The following is a 22,817-nucleotide window of genomic DNA, read 5'->3' as shown; positions in this document are numbered from 1 at the left end:
ATTATAGCCTGACTCAAGCAGGTGGAGGCCCTGCTTCAGGTCGTCAAGTTTGTTCAGCACAATATAAACAACTTAAATTGGAAAAAATATGTATACTGTATTTTTCAGACTATAAGTTGCACTTTCTTTCATGGGTTGGTTGGTCCTCTGACTTATACTCCGATGCGACTTATATATTACAATTTTCACAGTGACAGCTGTGAGAGAGCACTCTATGCTTGTGTGCCAGTATCTGCTACTCCTATTACTCCTGTACCACTGTCACTTCACTCTACTGCACATGTCTCCTGCAGCAGGAGCCGCTGTCCTGTCTGTATCATGTCAGTCGATCGCACCATTAATTCTGTACCACTGAAAATGTAAAACTTAAACTCATAAAGCCAAACAAAACTATCCTGTTGGGATTCAGAAAGGCCGGAATAATTCTAACTGGAACTGATGCTGAGTTTGACGATAGCTACACAGAAGAGGAAGTGACGCTCCGTTCACCTCTGGAGGTCGGGAAGTTGCTCAGAAGTGACACCGAGGATGAAGGAATTCAGTGGTTTTAGTGATTTGGAGTGAGATGGAGAGTTTGATAAACTTGTTCTGTTCTGCTGTTCTCTGTTCTATTGTTATTACTATTACTTGCCGTTCAAGAGTAAATGTTGGTTCCCAGTCTCTGATTTTATATAATACATTTCCCCCAAAAAGTGAGACTTATAGTCCAGTGCAACTTAAGTATATTTTTTTCTTCATTACACATTTTTTGGCTGGTATGTCTTATAGTCTGAAAAATGCGGTAATAATAGATTTTTTTGGCTAAAAAGTTTCATACCGAGGCAGTTTGAAGTATGCTGTATTTAATGAACAATAGCTACACTAACCAAAATATTTAAAATCTATCCTGTGGCTAAACCCCCACTCAATATGGCTGTCATCAAATACACATGCATCTTATGAACTTTAATACGCTCTAAGATTTCATTTCATATATTGCCTTAAGTTTTTGGGAAGCCAATTGGTCAAGTTGACTGAAGAAATAAAGCTGATATCTCAGGCGTTTTTTAATGTTGGAACCGGGATGTAAAGACTCAAATCAAATAGTTATGTTAATGCATGAGTGAATATGTGTTACAAGTCATAGTGCAGGTACATTCCCGTGCATTGTCCCCCCCCAGGCCTCCTCTGGGCATACTAATGAAGAGGCGGCCACTACAGACGTGCGGCGCGTGCCCTCCCACAGCCCGCGCACATTCACGGGAGAATTTCGATATTAATGATTTATGCCATATTTGCATACAAACCTAATGCAAACCCACTCCAGATAATCACATTTTGCCAGGTCTGAATTGAGTTTTATGGATGTCTGCGCGGCCCCCACCAAATAACAGTGGAATATGTGGCTTTGGCTCTTCACATGACGGCTGACCTCCCAACATAAGGGGCTCACAAGTGGACACATATAAAGAGAGCAGGTAATGGTGCATTTTATAACAAGCATGATTATTTTCCCAAACTGAGATATAACATGTATTTTTGAATTTGTGCGATTTGAAGTAGTCTAGAGTAGGCAGTCACAAAAGTAGTTGAGAATGGTGACTACTTCTATTGAGCGTAATATATATTGCTACTACTACACTCATAGAGGCATGTCTAATAAAAAAAAAATTAAATAATCAAAATCGACATATTTGTATATTTATTATAATGTTAAAATTATTGAAAATTATTTGATTTACAATAGTTAATATTATACACTTTTTGTATTTGTTGCTTTTTTTTTTGTATCCATTGTTCAGTTTCATTTTATTTTATTTTTTTCCATTTTAACTGCATAAAAATGAATAATTACAAAATGGAAAAAAAAAAATCCAATAATAATCCTATATTGGTATCAATATTGGTCAGTATTCTACAACATCATACTTTCAAATAATTCACATACAATACTATATGCGACTATTACAAAAATAGGTACGCAAAACTCCCGTGAATAGCTTAACCAGGTCTGATAAGGCAAAGTCACGCTCGTATACTCCATTTCACTTTGTGCCCTAACACGCTTTTATCTCCCCACGCTATCATTTATAGAAAACAGGGCTATCTTCAATGGCATCCCCCAGATTGGCATGATGAATATCCAGTGCCAGGATGTAGGAAACATAATAACTTGTTGCGTTTTCTAATTACAATGAAGCCTGCCTCCGACTGGGACAAAATAACAACATGTAAGAAAGGCTTTTGTTCCATAGAGAATGCCTTATCTAAAAAGGTCAGCATTCCAAGTTGCGAGGGAACTGCCCACGTCACATTGCATGGGTTTTCACAAGCTTACATAGACAATAAGTAGGACACGCTAGCACAAAGCCATGTCTCCTATTCATTGAAAAAAAAAAAAAAAATCTTTATCTTTAGATATTGTTACCATATGGATAAAATGTTTAAGATATGCACGGAGATTGGTGCCATGACAACGGCTAATGTTTTGTCAAATGAAAAGGTCAGACCAACACATGTAGCCGCTATGCTTCATTATCAAAGCGGGTCACTATTATTATAACTCAATATATCTTCCATCGTGTAATTGAATGCATATATGTAAGCAACTGCAATATGCACTCTGAGAATATATTTTCACTTTAGATCGAGTTTTTATGGTTGTGAAGAAATGTGGGCTTATAGTCTTGCTATGCCAAAGCCAGAAGATAAATTTTGAATAGGTTTTTTAAAGTGTATATGTAATGTTAATAGCTAAAATCGGTGGAATTACCATTTTAAGTCTACAATATAATTTACAACGAAAGGGTTCTGTCATTGGAAGGACTTTGTCTTGCTAGCTTCACATTTATGACTTTAATAGCCCTATCTCTTCCCCAGCAATTTCTCTATTTTGTAGTATTCTGAACTCAACTTGGACTCTGTATCTTTTTACTTTCCTGCAATACAGACACTTTGCCAAGCGGCCCCTAAACTGTAAAAAGACCATTGTAAAACATTGAAAACAGAAAAAAAAAAATAGGACTTCTTTGCCGAGTCTCAAGGAGCGGCTGTAACCTTAGCGGCATCATGAAAGCTGACAGTTCATTTTTCACAGGGTCATAGATCGACGAGTCTTATAAAGTAATGGGCTTTTGGGAGCGGGCTTTATGAGAGCTAAGATAGTTAAGAGACATGTGGAGGAGATGGCAAGAGGAGCCGGGGTCCTGCTCCCGCTCACCCGAGGTTATTCCCCCTTGCACTGCGCGGGAGGGGAGGCTCTGCACTCCCAGTAATATAAACGTGTAATAAAGATTAATCTGTTGCTAGTCGCCAGCCTGATAGCTTCTAAACTTGCTTGAAATAAGGGCGAAATCACTTCAGAGCCAATCTCGGGAACCTTTAGTGAGTGTCTGTGGTGCCGTGGTGGGTGGCATGGTAAAAAATGTATATGCGTTTTGTTTTGGTGCGGTTAGAAAATTGAATTTGCACTGTGTGAATATATCTGTGTGTCTGTTTTGCAGCTATTACGGTGCCAGTGGAGGTTAAACACACGCTTACCGGATGCATCTGGCCTCTTCATTCCCCCCACGGACGCCCCTCCCGCTCCTCCGCCCAGGCCGTTGAATGCTGGGATGTTGTCGTTGCTGTAGGCTCGCAGGACTGACAGCATGTTCATCTGTTGCTCCAGGTGTCCAGAAGGGGGAGCACCGCCCGGAGACATGAGACCCAGGCCCGACTGCCACTGCTTGTCCAAAGGAAGGCCTTGGTTCAGGGAGAGTGGGTTCATGCCCCCCAAAGTGCCGCCACTTCTTGGGTCGTCGTGTTTGTTGTGGTTCTGGAGATGGTCCGACCTGGGACTTCTCTCCTCGTCCTCCTCCATTTGACCGTTCTCGTTCCTGTCTCCTTCCTCTTCGGTCATGCCTCGGCCGTCTTCCAGTTCGTCATCGGAGTGGTTCGTCTGCCGTCTCTTGGGGGTCTTAGCGCCATCCTCATCTGACCTAGCGTCGTCAGCTATACCAGAAGAGCCCCTCTCACCCATCTCTTCATCTCCAGTTGGAAATCCAGGGTTGGGAAGATCACCCTCCTCAGCTGAAGGACCGTAGCCCTGCAGGCCTTGGTTACCCTTGGGGGATCCATCATACAGACCACCGAAGCGCCTGTAGAAATCACTCTGGAATGGGTTGTACGGCTGGTCGACATGGTTGTTCCAGCCTCCTGGCCCTTTCTCTCCATCATCGTCTTTGTCAAACATGCTCTTGCCAGTCATAGTGGGTGAAGGCTCTCTGCCTGATTCAGATCTCTGCGGGTGGCCCTTCCCCAGGTGGTTGGCTTGAAGGTGCAGTGCCATGAGCTCCAGAGAGGGAGTGGAGAAGGAGCAGAAGAGGCAGCCATGCCAGGCCACATTGTCATGGATGGTGAGGGTGGCACCAGGAATGGACCCGGAGGCAGACTCAGGCCGGACAGATACAGACAGGTCCAAGGGTTCATACTGCGAGCCAGGTTTGCCAGGCTGTGAGTTGGGCTTGCCATCAGCCTTGTCCTCTCTGTCTTGCTCAATGGAGGCTCTCTTAGCTTTAGGCTCGCCGTTATCATGGTAGCGCTGGGCTGAAAGCTGGATGGAGCTGTCCTTGTGGTCCTTCTTCATGGAGCTGAGGACAAAGTTGTCCATAAAGGCCTGGAGGGAACCCTGGAAATGAACTCCGTTTCCGATCATACTTTGGTAGGCCCGGCTTAGGTCAGAGAAGCTCGCCGGGTTCTCTGGTGAGACCAGAGGGGAGGGTCCATCGGTAGGCTTCATGTTCTCAGTGGAGGAGGAGTCAAAATGGCGCTCGATGCGGTCCCGGTCATGTGGTGACATCATGCTGCCGGAGCCCCATTGGTGTGGCAGCAGTGGTCCCCCCCTGAAGTCGAGGTTGGGGGGCATGCCTTTGAACACATTTCTCAGGACATCTGGGCGAGCAAAGATGCCTCCGCTGTTCTTGCTATGGTCGTCTTTGTGGTCATTGGAAGAGTTGTGCCCACTGGACTGGCCTGAGCTGGTGGACCCGTTCTGGCGCTCGCGGTGGTGGCGCTCCAGGTGGTACTTGAGACTGGCAGACTGGGTCCCGGCATAGTCACAATGAGGGCACCGGTAGGGTTTCTCTCCTGAGAGGCCAAAAAAGAGAAACAGAAAAGGGAAAAGAGTGAATCATTAACCTGATTATTAGATTGACTGAATATCAAAAGCTATTTATTGGAGCAGGGAATGTGGACCCTAGGGTCATGTAACCTCCCAGAACAGGAAAATGAGGTCAAATGAGAAGAGCTTGCAACAAAGATTTGTATTCCATTAACTAGTATTAAAAGTCTAAATTGCATTTCAATTTAATCACTAGCATTCAACATGACCCTGGTTATAGAAGGTCAGAAATCATAAACTTTATTTGCTCTCATTTAGCTCTGCTAGTGAGGTTCTTTGTGTTCCTGTTTCATCTTATGTCCAAACCAATACTAACAAATATATTCCAGACATGCTTTATTCAATTGCACAAAACTTTCATTTCCAACTCTATCACTTTACTTTTTTGAAGAGTTTAAATAGTTTTTGACATATGCAACATGATGAAATAAACTACAAGTGAAAGTAATAATGTGCAACATTGGACTAACAGTCCCCTGTCTCTCTTATCAGCTGTGCTCTATTTCATATGTTTGTGTGTGTGCTGGGACTCTGACTGTGGGGGGAGCCGTGTGGGATAGGCATCTGAATATGGGTCGATCCAGCTACATCCAGCCCGCCAAGTGAGCCATCACTCACATCAACACCATAAAAACATTTCACCATATGGCGCTTTCAGTCCACTACAAGAGATAATATTTTCATCTGACAACAAAACTGTCTCGATGTGATCTGGGTTTGCTCTGCTGAAGGCTGGAGCGAGGCCTCGTGTGTGTGTGTTAGCCTGGCTGTGTGTGTGTGGGCTACAGGCTAAACGTGCTGCTGTTCTGGCCTTGTCTGTGCCTTGGCGATGAGGGCGCAGTTTCTCGGACGTTGCCTATTTGCAGTTTGTCTTAAGGAACATAAATCAGCTGCACTGTAAGATTACCCCAACTACTGCCACACAGCAACGCACCAGCAAGGAAATATGGAGAACACACTCCCATGCTAAAGGCAGGTCTGTGAGTATTCACAAAAAGTGCTGGGACATATGCGAAACACATGCTTGTAGTGGAGGAGCCTCACCATAAAGAACAATATGAATCACTCGCGCTCCCGCAGATCAAAGTGATTTATTTTATGGTAAAATAGGGGTGAATCTATTGTGTAACATTTACATATATTTATTTATGATGCACATCCATATTCATGAATGTACTTGATAATAGTATAACACCAGCACAATTCTGCCAGAAGTGGATCTTCCATTGGAATGATACTTATGTTGAAATAGAACACATCCTGCTAGCAATTATAATAGGCTTGGAGTCTGAGCCAGATTTGGATTCATTAAACAATGAACAGAGAAGGGAAAATTCTAAGCCTTTTTTCCTTTAATATATACACATATAAAAAGTTCCCTGCCTGGAATTTGTGTTTGATTGTTAATGGCGGTTGTGTGAAAAGAAGAGATTAGTGGAAAGAGAAGAATAAAGCCTGTTTGTTATGCGCTCTGTTTATGTGTGGAAATGCACATTGCTATATATAAAGTATATGAGCATAAAGTGTTTAGATTATACACATGGAAACCATTTTATAGGAGAAAAAAGGCATTGTTACGCAAGGCTGGTTTGAATGATTTAAGTCGGGCTGTGTAGTAAATCATGGATATAATTAGCAAATGGCATACTGCTCAAGTAATTTATCATTATTTAGAGGGCACCATTCCAGAAAAAGACTCTGCGATCTGCGGACCTACTGCGGAGTTCTCAAATAAAGGGCCACAAACACTAACTCGATACAATATTGATACAGCAGAGAGAAGAATAGGAGGCTACACAAAAGAGTGGAAAAGAACAGAGAGGAAAAAGGTTATAGAAGGCTGGCGGCGCAGACTGATCGCCAGCACTATAGATAGAAAGACAGTGATTTGATATTGCTTCTCTTACACTAGTGGCTAAGAAGCATAGAGTATATTTAAGATAAAGCGCACGAGATGAGCTTTTAACCCAATAAGTGCTTCTCCTGTGTGCTGCTGAACAGAGGCTGTGCGCTGATTTAATAAGGAAACGTCCCTGATGCAAATGATCATTCTCAATTCCTCTAACTGGACAAAATGATATTCTAGGAGCCAAATTAGACAGAAATTAGACTGATCTGATTTTTCCCCTCCTCTGTTTTTTTTTTTTTTTTTTTTTTTTCGTTTTGTCCTTATGCAAGATTGTTAATGTTTGAGTGCGAAATAAAGATTAATGTATCATCTACATATCCGAAATGAGAATGAAAAGCAGAGAGGATTGTGGGTTCGACACTGCCTTTGATGTTTACGCAAAATAAATGGGATGCCCTGGGAGGGTGATCAGTGGATTGCCGTTTTCCATTAAAATTTAAGCGTTTTTAAATATATCGGGAAACTACACGACAAGCGCACCCCCTCTCCCCTGTGCTGTTTACGTGCGCGTATATATCTGCGCACCATTTGGGCCCGAGTATGAACACATGTTGGTGCGTGCGTGAATGCGTGTGTGTGTGTGCGTGTGTGTGTGTCTTGGAGGGCCATTTGGACTGGCTAAGACATCTGCTCCATCATACGTCAGGGGCCTGGTGTGACATCTGGGGAATATACTGTATCCTGCCTTGCAACATTACACACAATTTACTGCTAAAGGTCATTATGTACCCGTTAATCCACTTTTAATTGATATCAGCGCAAACAGCACAACCTCCCAGCCACAAGACAGATCGCAGCCGCCACAAAACCAGGAAATTGCTATTTGGGAGTTAAAAATAGAAGGGTAAACTTTCGCTGGTTGCTGTCCTGTTCTTTACTTGGGGCTAGGGTTTTTTGTAGGTGAAGAATGGGGTGGTGAGAGGTAAACAGCTTGGAACAAAAATATGCATTTAATTAGCAGGGATTAAGGCTGTAATTTACTACACCAACATATCCGTTATGTGACAAAAACAAGAACTTTGTAAAGCGAAATAGTAGTAGGGATTTGTCCTTTTCATTTTCTGACATTAGGGATATTGTGACTATATGGACAAATATATAATAAATAATAAATAATAAAACATATGAACTTGAAAACCATTCCAAATTAAAGCCATCAAGAAAAAAACAAATGGAAAAAACGCCAAAAAACAAAAAATAAACAACGCATAAATGAAGTTCTATTTAGTTCATTTTCATTGATTTGATGTTATTTTTTAAATTAGAAGCATTTTATCATCCTTAGCTGTACGTCACTGAAAAGTCAAACAAATATCTTTCCTACAATATCATAAAAAGTATTCAGATCTACATTTAAAAGAATAAAATTGAGGTGTACACTTTCTACTACTATCCGTTAACATAGCACCAGTTCTTATGTCCCCCATAGGTGAAGGATAGGAGAAAATGCATCACTGCAGCTTTGGTATAGCCTCAGCATGAAAAACTAGCACCCATAAACATTGGAGTGACACCTCTGCGCAAATAAATCATTTTTCTCCAGATTGCTGCTCCGCGTCTCCTCCTCCGTCCGTTGGGCTGTTTTCACGATGTTACAAGAACAGGCTTTGTACGAGCTGCAGCCATAGAAACAAGTACAGATAAATTCCCCTAACCTGTACAGAGGGGCAATTAAAATGGCTTAATAGATATGACATACTCCAAGATGAATTTCCTCTCGTCCGGAAAGGAAAAAATATATAATAATAAGAACAGGGGGATCTTGCAGAGTTAGGATAAAGCAAAGAGGCTGCATTACATCTGTTTTAAGTATATCTACATTAGTGGGGCTAATGGAATTTGCGGATAAAGTGTAGACTATAAGGGGCTTAAGGAAAGGGTCAGCGGCGATAAGGTCGTCAATGTCAGAAAAGAAAAGACGAGGGGAGAGGAACATTAAAAGAATGCTTATGCGGTTAAATAGGATTCTGGGATGTATGGAATTGAAAGGATATAACAAGTATTGCACATTATATTCTACTGTGTCAATGGAGTTCAATTGTTTAATACAGCTACTTTGTGAATAACTAGGTCAGAATTAATATGCAAACCTGTTTTATATAGTTGCCATAATCATCTTAAGGATAATTCCTACATGTTGAAAAATTATTAATTAAAAGTTAGTAACTCCAAGTTAAATTTCAGTGATTTTCATTTTAACCACTAGAAGTCACTATACTATGTTCCCTATTGTCTTAATTTAGGTAAAACTGTGTATGTATGAAACAATCTTATATTTTTGTTTACATTTTGGTATATTGTGATTGATTTGCTGTTTTTTAACACCAGATGCCCTACTTATTCGAGCATGGATGTCATAAACAGCACATTTTATCTGCATGCTTAAGGTCCTACACGTTATTTATGATTGTAACCTACTTTTGACACTTTTTAACATTGGCATTCAAAGTATCATTGAAAATAATGTTTAATGTGTATGTCTAGAATACCTCCAGGTCAGCTGCCGTACATTTTTTTGTGTTTAGACGATTCTAGGCTATGCAGTGATGACAATTTGTGCACTTAATCTGAACAAGCGACACAATTAATATGTGCATGGACTTTAAAACACAAAGGAGCTTGGAGGATTATGGGCATGTATGATATAGCCCAGTGTTTCCCAAACTTTTTTTTCTGGGGAGCCACATTTCACAAGTCACAAACCTTCACGACTCAAGTCAATAGACATTATTCGTAAATCACAAAATAAAGGTAGATTTGACCATTCTTGAATATTAATGAGGACATTTCATTGTTGACTGAGTGATCGTGTCTCTCTGAACAATTAGTATTACTCAAGTTTTAAACAATGAAAATCAGTTATTGAACCAGCAATAAAAGGATCCATAAGCCGCCTATTTGGACATTAAATGTAGCCCATTTCTTTTTATTTTTAGCATTCAATTAAACCAGCAATATTGATACAAAACAGTCCTTAGTAGGAGTGTGCAAAAACATCAAAATCGTTTTAATGTGATGATTCAGTATCGATATCGTGGGCTGCTGTATCGATATATCGCCAAGAGTATGTTTTGGTATATTTTACTTATTTTATTACAGCGCTCCAGTTGTGTTGTTTGTTTAGAGGAAAGAAACTCGTTTATGCGACACAGTTCACATTTTCACTGTTTTGAGGATTAAAATGTTCATTTTTCATATGAACTTTACAAAAGTAGTGGTTTAACAAAGGCTTTTAGTGTCACAGCCATGATTTTTATTGAACCATATCAAATCAAAAGTGCATTGTATTGAGATATCTATCGTATCGTGGCCTATGTATCGAGGTATGTATTGTATTGACAACTTCTTAATGATATGACAAGGTGACCCCCCCCAAAAAAAAAATAATTTCTTGCTGAGGGTGGCGACCCAGTCTTTGGGAAACCATGATACAGCCTACAAGTTTTAAAACATCCCTAATTGAATGTAACTTCTCCCTGCACTCCTCTCTCTTCCCTGCACTCCCTCTCCATTTCCTTCCCTTTTAAAAGCGTGCCTTTAAAGTCCAATACATCACGCGTAGTGCTTGGGCGAGGGCGCTAAGGATGCGCTAGATGAATGTTAGGGAGGATCACAGGTCTGGCTTGATTCATCCTGATTACAAGGTTAGGGTAAGGTTAAGTGACACGGGCCATCCCTCCCCTCTCCTCTTTGTCTCCTACTCCAGCCATTTAAAGGTGAACAGGGAGCCTTATTGCTTATGCCGCCCGCCTCAAGTTATGTGCGCCTATTGTCAAGAGCGTGGACCTTTCTCTTTTTTACACACAGCTGCTTACTGCTAAATAGTGCCTTGTCCAGAAGGGGACAATCTGGGCCCCTAATTGCTGTCACTGAAGCCTAGATTCATTATGTGACTTTCCCATTAAAATGTGAGCATTAATTTGTATAATGAAATATCACCCTCTGCAGTGTGTTCATTAGCCCACACTGTAGCGCCATGCACAATGTTAGCTACCTCCAAAACTGCGCTTAATTTTGCTAATGGATATTTTCCCACTCGCTCTTCAAGAGGAAATTAATACGGTAACGTTAGCTCTTTAACTTTTGGAGGAATTTAAATGCACTTCATTGCTTTCAAGCCGCCGTTAGCCGTACATTAATCTTAAGCTAGCACAACGCACGACGCCAGCTAGCCCCGACCCGGCTTGGTAAGCAACTCCATTGTGCCGATCACGTTGCATTACCATGAAAAGGGGGGGCTAGCCTGGCTGTCACATGCTAGTTTCGCTCTCGCATTGTCGCCAAAGACGCGCACGCGGGATCTTTAGCCGCTGTAAAAGTCATCGCGTGGATGTAATCAGGGTGTCACAGAGGAGCTAGCTATGATTAGGTTATAGGATGATTTAAAGGCCACATGTTGGAGATGCATCAAGCTGTTTTTCCCCCATGTGAGGAGGGATACTAACGCTGTGCTTAGATAGGACGCCATCCAGGGTGCGCTCCGGTCCAAAGAAAGCAGCTTAGACCCTGACGCGCTATCTCCAGACTCGCAGAGATGTTGTTAACCCTTATGTTCTATTGTTTGCATTTACCGTGTCTGATGCCAATGTGATTTTCTGTGTGTTTGGTCAGAATGATGTGTTTTCAAAGTTAAATCCTTAGACGAAAATTTGGAGAAAGAATCAACGGAATTAAGTTTTTGCATGTTTTCCTTAAGGAGCTTCGTAGACATATTGGCGAGTATAGTAAGTATTCTACCTCACTCAGATGTTCCGGAGGTGTGGGGCTAGTACTTTTCCAGGTATTCTACTCTTTCTTACATAAACGTAATTATCGAACTGACATAGCTCTACTGGCCTACGCAATTCTACAAGGACGATAAAGTCAACCTTAAACCGATTCATACCAGCGGTGGCCTACTTAAACCTCAAATACATGTTACGTTCAAGTATTATTCTGAATCCTGTCTACGCTTCATAACATCTATCCTCATTGCCCATTTAGTTCTGATACCAGCTGCTTCGTGAACAGTTGGGAGACAATGATTGAGAATCGTCAATTTAGTTGAAATCATCATGGATTCAAGTGACATTTCTGTTACCAGCAAGGCACAAATGTAGGGAGAAGAAAGTCTGGAAAGTTGTACCTATCTCTATGGATATGTTATTGTGTTGCCTTCAGGGTTCCCATTCTTTTGAGACATTTTCAAAACTTTTCCATGACTTTTTCATGACCTAAAGTGAATTTTCCATGACTTTACAGTATCCTACATGTGTAGAATTGAGCAGACTTTTAGGGTTAAATATGAAACGTTAATCCTTTCCACTCACCTTATGGTTTGGTCTTATAGTTTGTAAACATTCAAAATACTGTCAGCGCATTTATTGTCGTCTCTTTTTAAAAAAAAAGGCGCAGACGTTCATAAATAATCATAATGGTAACTTAACAAAATGCTGTAGTTGTGGGAAAGAGAGAAAAAAAAATAAAACTTTCATTGAATTTACAAAATTCCATGACTTGTCCAGGCCTGAAAAATCTGAAAAATTACATTTTCAATTTCCATGAGTTTTCCAGGATTTCCATGAGCGTCGGAACCCTGTGCCTTTATCTCCATGGAGAAAAGCAGGTGACAAGCTCAGGTCAAGTAACATCTGTGTAGAGGCGACCCCATCAAGTAAAAATATGTTTAAAAAATATGTTTTTAAGGTATTTCAAGCAATAATTTAAATACAGTACATTTTAGGTGACTATGTCTCTGGGCTGGCCTGGGAATGCCTTGGTGTCCCTTTGGAAGAGCTGGAGGAATTGTCTAGGGTGAAGGAAGTCTGGGAGTCCCTGCTTAGACTGCTGCCCCCACGACCCAGCCCAGATAAGTGGAAGAAAATGGATGGATGGACATTCTAGGTAAGGCAATAATATCGCCATGGAAACAAGCATTTAGCTATACATAGTGGAACTTTAAAATATTGCTCACAAAATCACAAAAGCAGACGAAACACTAAAGCCTGCTGCTGCAACTTTAACTGCTGAGCTAAAACTACTGTACATGCCCCAGTGGTGGATAGCTTTGATAGACATAAGAGTAAATGCAATGCCCGGTGTCCAAATCGAATTTCCAAGTTGAGCTGATTTCATTTAAGGCTGTTAAGTATAGTGCTGGGTCTTTCTTACGGTAGGATTAAGACATGAAATGCGGCGCAGTTCAGCTGAGAGCATGTGAAATATATATCGTGAATGGAATTAGATTGTCTGTGTGTGTTTTGCCAAATGGATTAATGTCAGGGCTGCAAACAGGGGCCTGGAAGATAAAATACAGTTCTCACGGGGATCTGCGCTGTACCACTCAATGCACACATAACTTAGAAGGCTCACTAGCCATTGAGCAACTGAGCAAAGCTGCGTGCGCGAGGTCGATGCTGTGTCTTTTACTGTAAATAATGAAGTGGTGTGCTTGCAAAGTGCATGGTGCTAGCCTCACAGTAAGAGGGTCCCAGGTTGTGGTGGGTTTCTGTGTGGAGTTTGAGTTCTTCTGCGTGCTTTAGTTTTTTCCATTAAGAGGAATTACGCAAACTCTAGTCCTCCATCTAGGTTCTTCTAGTTGTTTTAGATAAACAATATGTATTGTGTGACAAATTTCTCTGATCTGGACAAGATTTTAAAACTTATATCAGGTTATTTATCTTGTTTTTAGATTTAGCTCTGAGACTGCTTAATTCTACTCTAGAGGTAGTTTGTTTTAAGATAACTTGTCAAGTAAAATGATCTTGCTGCACAGACAGATAATTTCACTACTTTTAAGTCATTTTCTGATAGATTTAAGTGTTTATATCTCACATTTTGGCCAAGCATTTTAGCAATGTACTGCTTTTGTGCCGAACCCTGACACACTTTATGGCTATAACAAATTGAATTAAAAACATCATAGCTTATAGAAAGTTGAAAAAAAAAACAGAGGCATTCAAAAAGTACAAAAGAATATCACATGGCCCCTACACGGAAGAGCACCAAAAATTCTGCACAATCTTTGTATATCGAAGTAGCACTCCTGCCCTCTAAACTTTTACGTCATAGCTAATATATGCTCCTACAGTTTTTTTTTGTTTTTTTTTAAACATCAGATGCCCTCAAAGTGTCTGTAAAGCAATAACATTTATCTAGTATGCTGCAAATAGCCCATAAGTATCACTGTTTTCAAGTTTCAATTAGATTTTTTTGCAGAATTTAGGTCAAATACTGGAATTGTTTTCAACAAAAAATCACATGTCCAGTATTTTCAACTATTTGTAAAAACACCTGATTCTTTCTTTAGTCTTTTATCTCAGAATTCTTAAAGGTACACTGTGTAACTTTTCAGTTGGGGGTCCGTCACCTGCTTGTTTCTATGGATATGTCATTGCTCTGCCAGGAATGTTCCATAGTGTGACATTAAACAGCTCTACTTGACATTTATTAAATTACAAGTGATTTTATTGCTCAAAAACACAGAAAAACAGGCATTCTGACTTTGCCTCTCCGCAGATCTGACCTGTAACTTCATGAAGATAAAAAGATTTAATACTATACTGTGAACCACAAAGTAATAACATCTCCACGGCGAAAAGCATTTGACGGGCTCTTTACCAGAAAAGTAACACAATGCACCCTTTAAAAATCAAATAAATGCCTACTCCTTTTTCCACTCTCACAACACATGGTAAAAATCTCTTCTATTTGTCACTAAAGTGCGCGTTCAGCTCCCATCCCGTGGCCCTGCCCTGACCTGGATGTTCTGTTTAATGCAGAGATCCTCATTATTGGAGGACACTGGGCTCTACACGTCTGTCTGTGTAATTCAGATGTGAGGTACAGTGAGTGCCTATTATTACAGAGGAGCAGAGGGGCCAGCAGCGCGGGTGGTCCCCATTCTGCCTTTTAAGTGCACCGAGGAGGAGAGTTACACTGAATAAGGCAGAATAAAGAGCAAAGCTAGCATTGATTTTTCTCAGCTGTGAGGGATTTCCATTTGGAATCGTGAGTCGGAGCTGCTGCGCGTCTACCGGCACTCCAGGATTACTTGTAAGAAATGACAAAAAGGTCAGGAGTAAGCTTTCCAAGAAGATTTTAAGGGAATTTAGCGAGAATGTATGATAGTGAAGAGGCTAATTTTGCGGATAAAGAGTGTTTGTGAAAAAGTGATACCCGCATAATGAAACAAAAACTAAAATCTAAAGTACGTGTAATTTAATTTGAAGTACGTCAGTGAGACTTGTGATTTTTTTGGTCAGGAGAAAGTTTTCCGAGGCCATTTGAGAGAAATATAGTGAAGCAAACAGGTTGATTTTGGAGATACACTGTTTGTCAAAAAGTACCCACATAATGAAATGAAAATAAAAATCTATATATTCTTTTGAGTAGGTATCAATATGAATTTTGACCTTTTTGGTAAGTACACTACTAAGTTTGAACACACTTTTTCATTTAATGCTTTTAGGAAACAAAACAGATTGAAATAACTTTGCTTTGATCACTGCTTTGTACACTCTTGGCATTCCACTAATGAACCCTGACAGGGCACATCTGTGAAGTGAAAACCATTTCAGGAGACTTCATCATGAACCTCATTGAGAGAAGGCCAAGGGTTTGAAGCACTGTCAACAAAACACGCGATGCCTTCAGAATGGATCTTCAATGTAAGTAGTAAAGGTAAAGAAAACCAGTACGGTGAGTCCACATGTTTGAAGGGTATATGACCACATAGTATAAAGAACAAAGGGAAGTAAGTAATACTATTCTGTGTTGGAATGTACATTTTAATTTGTATGTTTTGATTTTTATTTTATTATTTAAATATAGACTCCATATCATCATATTACACATAAACTGTGTCTTGTCCAAATCCATATCAAACTTTATAATAACTACACTTTAGTGCACTGCGCAACTTTTCTGGAAGAGGGTCCGCTTCCTACTTGTCTCCATGGAGATGTAATTGCTTTGCCTGGAATGTTCCATGGTATAAACATTAACATAACATAACATTTCCATCTAGCATTTACTCATTAAGGGTGTTTCTGTTGCTAAATAATAATATTTCCTTCTGCAAAAATAAAAATATGGATATATCGTATCTTTTAATGTGATGATACGGTATCGATATCGTTGGCTGTTGTATCGGTAAATCGTCCAGAGTATTTTTTGGTATATTTTACAAAATTATTTTGATACAGCGCTACAGTTTTGTTGTTTGTTTAGAGAAAGGAAACTCGTTTATGCGACACATTTGTCATTTTCACTTTTGATGATTAAAATGTTTGTGTTTCATACAAACTTTGCACAAGAAGTGGTTTAACAAAGACTTTTAGTATCACAGCCATGATTTAGTCATTATTTTTACTGAAGCATACCAAATCATATCAAAATAAAGGGTAGGCATAATAAGCTTAAGCTTCAGCCTGCACCTTTTCGGTCTGTGTATGTTAAATATGACTGTCTGTGAATTAATGTCAAAATATACCTGTGACCAAAATAAATAAATAAATAAATAGATTTGAAATATATCATACTGAACTGAAAGTGCACTGTATTGAGGTATGTATCGTATCGTGGCCTATGTATCGAGGTATGTATCGTATCGGCAACTCCTTAATGATACCCAGCTCTAGTGAATAGGGACGACTCTCCACAGATCTGATTTGTAATGTAGCGTAGTGCTGTAAGTTGCTTGTCTCCCTTGTGATAGATTAGTTTAATCTATACTATGGAACATTCTAGACAAAGCAATATTATAATATATGTCCATGGAGACATCAGACGGCAGACCCTCCACTAGAAATACTACATAGTGCACCTTTAATTAGCCTTAATAAAGCATGAACAAAGAAGTCAAAATGAACAAATAGTTAATTAAGAATGATTCAGGCTTTTGTAACTACTTTATAAATGTTGGGTTTAAGGTTATTAGGTTTATCTTTATTAAGGCTAATTAAAGTGTAGTTATTATATAGAGTTAACAAGTTTTTTCTTCAGCATCAAAATCAAGTTTAGAATTTAAACATCGTGACAACACTACTTTGCAGAGAGAGGAGAGAAATCTACGCCTTTGGATGCTAATATATGGGTATCTCAAAGGCAACCAAAAGCGGAATAAAAGTTGTAAAGTGGGATATTAAAAGCGGTGCATAAAGCCTGTTTTATGTGTTTGAGTTAGCATAAAGATGGCTTAATTTCAGTTAGTGTTTACTGGCTTCCTGTCGGCAAACATTTGGTAACAGCATCTTCTAATCACGCGATTACCATGCACGGGATTGTGGGGGAATTCATCAACTGATCAAATACATATAAATAAACTGTCATTAATCATTAACCAGCAAATGGAAATGGAGTTTTCATCTTGTCATCAGCAGATTGCATTTATATTAGTGTAAAAATATCTGGCTGCTTGGGCTGGGTAATCTTTCCTTCAAGAACAATTTGGATTATTTCCGTAAAAGTTGTAATCGTATAACTAAAACTAAAAGAAATATGGGTTTATAGAGTATCGCATTTTGAAATTCTATAGTGAAGTTGTAAAGCCTGGTCGCCCTAATGAGGAGACATAAAAAAACAAAAAGATAAAATATAAGGCTGCATTGAAGAGTTTGCCATCTGCTTGTCTTTGCTTTGCCTGGAATGTTCCGCAGTATGACATTAAGATGATATATCTCAATGAAGACAAGCAAGTGTCACCACTAAGACAAGTTACAGGTCAGATCTGTGGATAGGCTCACAGTACGAATGCATGTTTTCAAAGAGAAACAACTGAATAAATGCAAGATAGTTAAGTTTAATGTCATACCGTGGAATGTTTCAATCAAAGCAAAACCATCTCCATGGAGACAAGCAGGTAACGGACCCCAGCTTCAACCAGAAAAGTTAGAAAGTGCAACGTTAAATAGCGTTTTTGATAGATTTGTACAAAATTAAATTGCCCATAGATGTTGGTGTTATTATCTGATACACCAATTTTCTTTTTTGATTTCTTCTTGCAAAATAATTTTACATTCATATGACGTAACAATAACCGAAATATCGTGATACTCGATCGTCAAAAGTCTCACAATAAATCAAAAAACAAGTTATTTTGCTTAAATGCATGGTTTTATAGTAGCAACAGCTTATGAACATCAGAAACTACATATCCCATGATTCATTTCAGCGCAGACAACATGAAGAGATATGTTTTTAGTTGAATTCTTGGGATTATGATGGAAATAATTCGCACCAAAATCTTGTCAAGGTATTTTAAAAGCAAAAAAGTGTCCGATCTACAATTATATCAGTGTCTTCAAAATATCGCAATAAATATCGTACAGTGAGATTTCCCTATTCAATACCAGTACGCACATTTTACACAATGCATTTTTTGTTTTCGGATAGTTTTCCCAGAGTGCCATCACGCCTCTCTACCTCCCTGACAGCGTCCATAACTCACCATACATCCCCTGCACATGGGAACCTGCTCTGAGACCTAAACTTGGGGCATCACCTTTTATTGTGCATTGTCCAGTCAGGGGCCCCCCGCTCCCAGCCATCGTCCTTGCCATTTGCGTGTTTGTTGTCCTCTGTGTGGTCTAATTGTGACTTTAACCTGGATAGTCAGTGGGGCGTTCGTAGCTCGCAGAGAGTGTCGGAACTTTGGCCGCCGTCCACTGTCCACATCATTACTCTTGACTGCTGCCTTAACCTCCAAGCAACAAACAAGGGACGACAAATAGGTACGCTTCCAGAGACTTTTATTTTTTTTTCGACGCGATTCAAAAAACAACGCGCAAAATTAAAGATCTACCGGGGTTTATCGTCACACGCATATCCCCCTAAACGGCGGACAGTCAGGCTTTGTTTTGGCTCAAAAGTTATTGAGAGTTAGCGAGTGTGAAATTGCCCTCTGAGTGATGTCATTGGAGGACACTGAACCCTTGTTGTGTTAATTAGAGCTCAATGAAATGATGACTCGGAAAAAAAAGAAAAAAAAAAAAAAAAAAAGAAAGAAAAAGAGGCGGACGTAACAATGGCCTTAAGCCTTGATGAGGGAGACTGTTAGGGAGTGCTACTTGTGAATTGGTTTATTTATTCATTTTTATGTGCAATTAAAGAACGGCGATGGGTGGAGGGGAGGAGGGGAGGGAGGAGGAGGAGGAGGAGGAGGGGGGTGGGGGGAGTGTGGAAAACCGAAGCGGATTTGGAGATGTAGGTGAGAAGGCGAGTGAGTGTGCCGATGGACTGGGATCACTGACTTCTTATGCTTATTTCCAGGACACTGTGATACTGTGAATGGGAAACTGTGACCATCTGTGCGCCACGTTCAAGAGGAGATCAGAAGAAGCAGGATTCTGAGTGTGGAGTGTGTGTTTGGTGAAATCTGGGACTTTTCGTGGTGTTTTTATTGATTGTTTTGAAGAAAATGAAATAAAGAACTATGTAAAGGTGTGGCGTTTTGACATGAGGGGATTTTGACAAATAGTTGCAGTGAGTAAATGGGTAGATAGTTACAGTGGATGCAGTTACAAGCTCATCAAATTCGTAATTGTATTTGATTTCTATACCTTTAAAATTACTTAAAGGTGCACTTTTTGGGTAGAGGCTCCACCTTCTGTTTGTCTCCATGGAGATGATATTACTAACTGTAATGTTTCACAGTGTGGCATTAAACTGGCCAGGCTGGCGCCACCTAGTGCCTCCGCTCAATTTCATTTCTCTCCAGTGACTAGGTCAGGAATCAGAATACACTAGACGTTTTGCAAGAACCCCAGAACTTTTAGACCACGCACCGACCAATCAAGAGCTGTGAAGCCATGTCTGGGTCCCTTTTTGTGGTGCAGCACAACAGTAAACAAAGCGGTCGAGATGGATGTAGATGAAGACATACATTCTATATTGGCAACCATTGCCGAGATTGAGGATTTAAAGCCAGAACAAAGAGAATGTTTGGTGAATTTTATCAAGGGGAAAGACATAATCGCCCAACTTAATATGGGATTTGGAAAAAGTTTAATATACCAGTTAGCCCCGTTAGTGGCGAGATAGCAGCGATTGGTTAAATAAAAAAAGTACCCGCCTAACATTGAGCGAACAAATCCTAATGCTGCGAGATCAGATGGTTTCCACAAAGTGAAACCAGCTGATGAATCAGGCTACCATTAAACTTCTCTATCTATTATTTAGTCAACACTGTAAACCTGAACGTTCAAACTAATTAAATACATTAAGTTGTGTATATTCAAAGTTTTAGAAACAGTCCTACTAACTTGATTATATCCTACTTAATTAATTATCCAATCTTTAAAGCTCTGGAAGCTTGTGACTTTTAAGTTCATCAACTTAAAATAACTGAGGTATTGATTGCCTACATTTTTTTGAGTTCAAGTAATTTATTTTTACAGTGAATTATGGGTGTTTTTATTACTCAAAGAACAGGCACACCTACAGTCAGAGGGCCATCCTCTGCACAGATCTGACTGGTATCTTGTTGTGCTGGTATCTCCTGCTTGTTTCCTTGGAGATAGTTAAGTTTAATACCATACTGTGAAACATTCCAAGCAAAGTAATTACATCATCACAGAGACAAAAATGTAGATGGACCCTCCACCAGAAAAGCTACACAGTGCAGATTTGACGTGTGTGATCTGAGGGACCATGATCAGAAAGAAATTTGATGATTTCACTGTTTCTATTTAATTTTAATAATATTTTAGCTCCAGATGTTGAGTGTGCATGTAACCAGAGCTTTTATTTACCTCCAACCAGAGAAATTCAGTTTTAACAGAACTGAATAAAAATGACTAAAGGCTTTAATACTGTTTCTCAACCTTCTGTAGGTAGAACCACACAACATTACATTTGATTTGATTTGAAATTTAGATCTAGTAAGTAATTATGAATTTGGTTAAAACATTAGGAATACATTAAGTGTTTGATTTGATCACTAACAAACAAAACTGCATTCGCAATATTTAACATTTCTGGTGGAAACTTTAAATATTAAGACAACCATACTGCTTGTCTCCATGGAGATGGTCTTGCTTTGCGTGCAATGTTCCACACAATTGCATTAAACAAGTAGGTGGTGTTACCAGGTCAAATTACAGGTCAGATCTGTGGAGAGGTGTCTTTTACTGACAGAAATACTTGAAATTGACTGTTGATAGATAGATATGTTTAATGCTACACTGTGGAACATTAGAGGCTAAGCAATAATATCTTTATAAGGTGGCAGGTGTTTCACTTTACTAACTTTTACTAACTAGTTATCCACATTTTCAGTTTTTCATGGAACAGAAACTTGAATATGATTACATCTTTTTCAATAACAGTGTATGCAGATCACACATTTTCTATATTTGTAAGCTCTGTCTACGTTTCTGAACAATTCTATCTCAATATCCATCTTTGCGTGTTGATCTCAGTTAGAATGTATGCAAATGAGGGTCTTCACTACGATAACAAATGCCGAATTCATCAGGTACAAAGCTAATATGCAATCAATTAATCTGCGAGAGATCCATCATATCAGGAGGCACACGCACTTCAATATGCGATTAGGCCAGGGCTCATACAGCCATGTATCAGTCAGCCCCAGAAGGGATGTCACTACAAGAGCTAAAGTACATTTTGCATGAAGTACAATAAATGTTTCACCAATGGATTACGGGCACAGGTGGGTACTCAGTTATATTTACTTTTACTAATCTTGACTTTCACATGAAATTGTAGTTCTCAGAATATTTTTCAGACAGAATACTTTTACTACTTGAGTGCTATATGTATTTGTCAGTGAATTGGTACACTTAAAAGTACAGAAAAGTAGTGACAAACGCTTTAATTTGATAATGATTTGATCTAAAAATTCATGTTTTTGGCAGCAATCTTTCAAATACGATTTTGTGTTTTTCTCATTGTTGTATGCTGTCCTTTGAAAATATTAGAGATATTTTAATATTTTGTCCTTTCTAATACTTTAACAGGTACAAATCAGGTGTTACATTCAGTTATTTGTAAGTACTCTTGAATATTTTTTCTACTTGTCTACTACTACGACTAGTTTTCTACCTGACTAGGGTTATTTTGAAGTAACAGTACTACTTCGAAGAGTGGCAAAATGTATTCACTTCTTTTCACTTTTGTATAGACTTTTTTTTGGCACTGGAACCTACCAAGATGACAGGAATTGCAGACTCAAGTAACAGTACAGTTTTTGGACACTTTAACCACCTTTGCCAACTGTCTTATAAGTGGGATTGTTCAAAACTTGCTTACGTTTGCATACTGACCTGTATGTATCCGTAGATGGACTTTGAGGTGATGCGAGGTGCGGAAGGACTTGCCGCAGTACGGGCAATCCTTGGAGGACGATCCCAGGCCGCGCTCACGATGCTGGGGAACCGGGACTGCCGAATTTGGGGCGTTGTTGGCAGGAACCATGGTGGGGGGCTGAACATTCCCTGCTGCCTTCCCCAGGTCCTCCCCAACATCTGGAGAAGAAGAAACAAGAGAAACAAAATGGAAGGTGTTGTGAGTGTCACTTCGAACTTGCCAACGCATCGCCTATTCCTGCATCGTTCAAATATGCAAATTAGTATCAAAGCCTTTGCTATATTTCGCCCTGACAGGAACGCTGACAGTTCAGAAGCTTTTCAAAATTCCCAAACATTCCGGTCTTGCGTACCACCACGATACACTCCTCCCATTTTGACTTTTTATCACCCGTATTTGAGAATCGCAGTGAAAAAATTAACAATGCGAAAATCAGACAGGAGGAAGAAAGAGTGCGGAGCT

At 39.7% G+C, this 22,817-nt stretch overlaps 1 protein-coding gene across 2 annotated transcripts in view; it reads right to left on the bottom strand.

The window, feature by feature from the left end:
- Positions 1–22,817, bottom strand: part of znf536 (zinc finger protein 536) — a 217,606-nt gene that overhangs the window by 70,836 nt on the left and 123,953 nt on the right. For both annotated transcript variants that reach the window (XM_020927455.2, XM_020927453.2), the window contains exons 3-4: positions 22,313–22,513; positions 3,520–5,106 (exon numbers count right to left, since the gene is read on the bottom strand). In XM_020927455.2, coding sequence (XP_020783114.1) covers positions 3,520–5,106; positions 22,313–22,513 — 1,788 coding nt within the window. The remainder of the gene's footprint in view (positions 1–3,519; positions 5,107–22,312; positions 22,514–22,817) is intronic.

Source organism: Boleophthalmus pectinirostris, unplaced genomic scaffold (assembly GCF_026225935.1).
Source record: "Boleophthalmus pectinirostris isolate CB_2022bp ecotype Guang Dong unplaced genomic scaffold, ASM2622593v1 HiC_scaffold_19, whole genome shotgun sequence".
Lineage (NCBI taxonomy): Eukaryota > Metazoa > Chordata > Actinopteri > Gobiiformes > Gobiidae > Boleophthalmus > Boleophthalmus pectinirostris.
The sequence above is the reverse complement of the archived record's forward strand: the minus strand, read 5'-3'. Positions and strand labels throughout refer to the sequence as shown.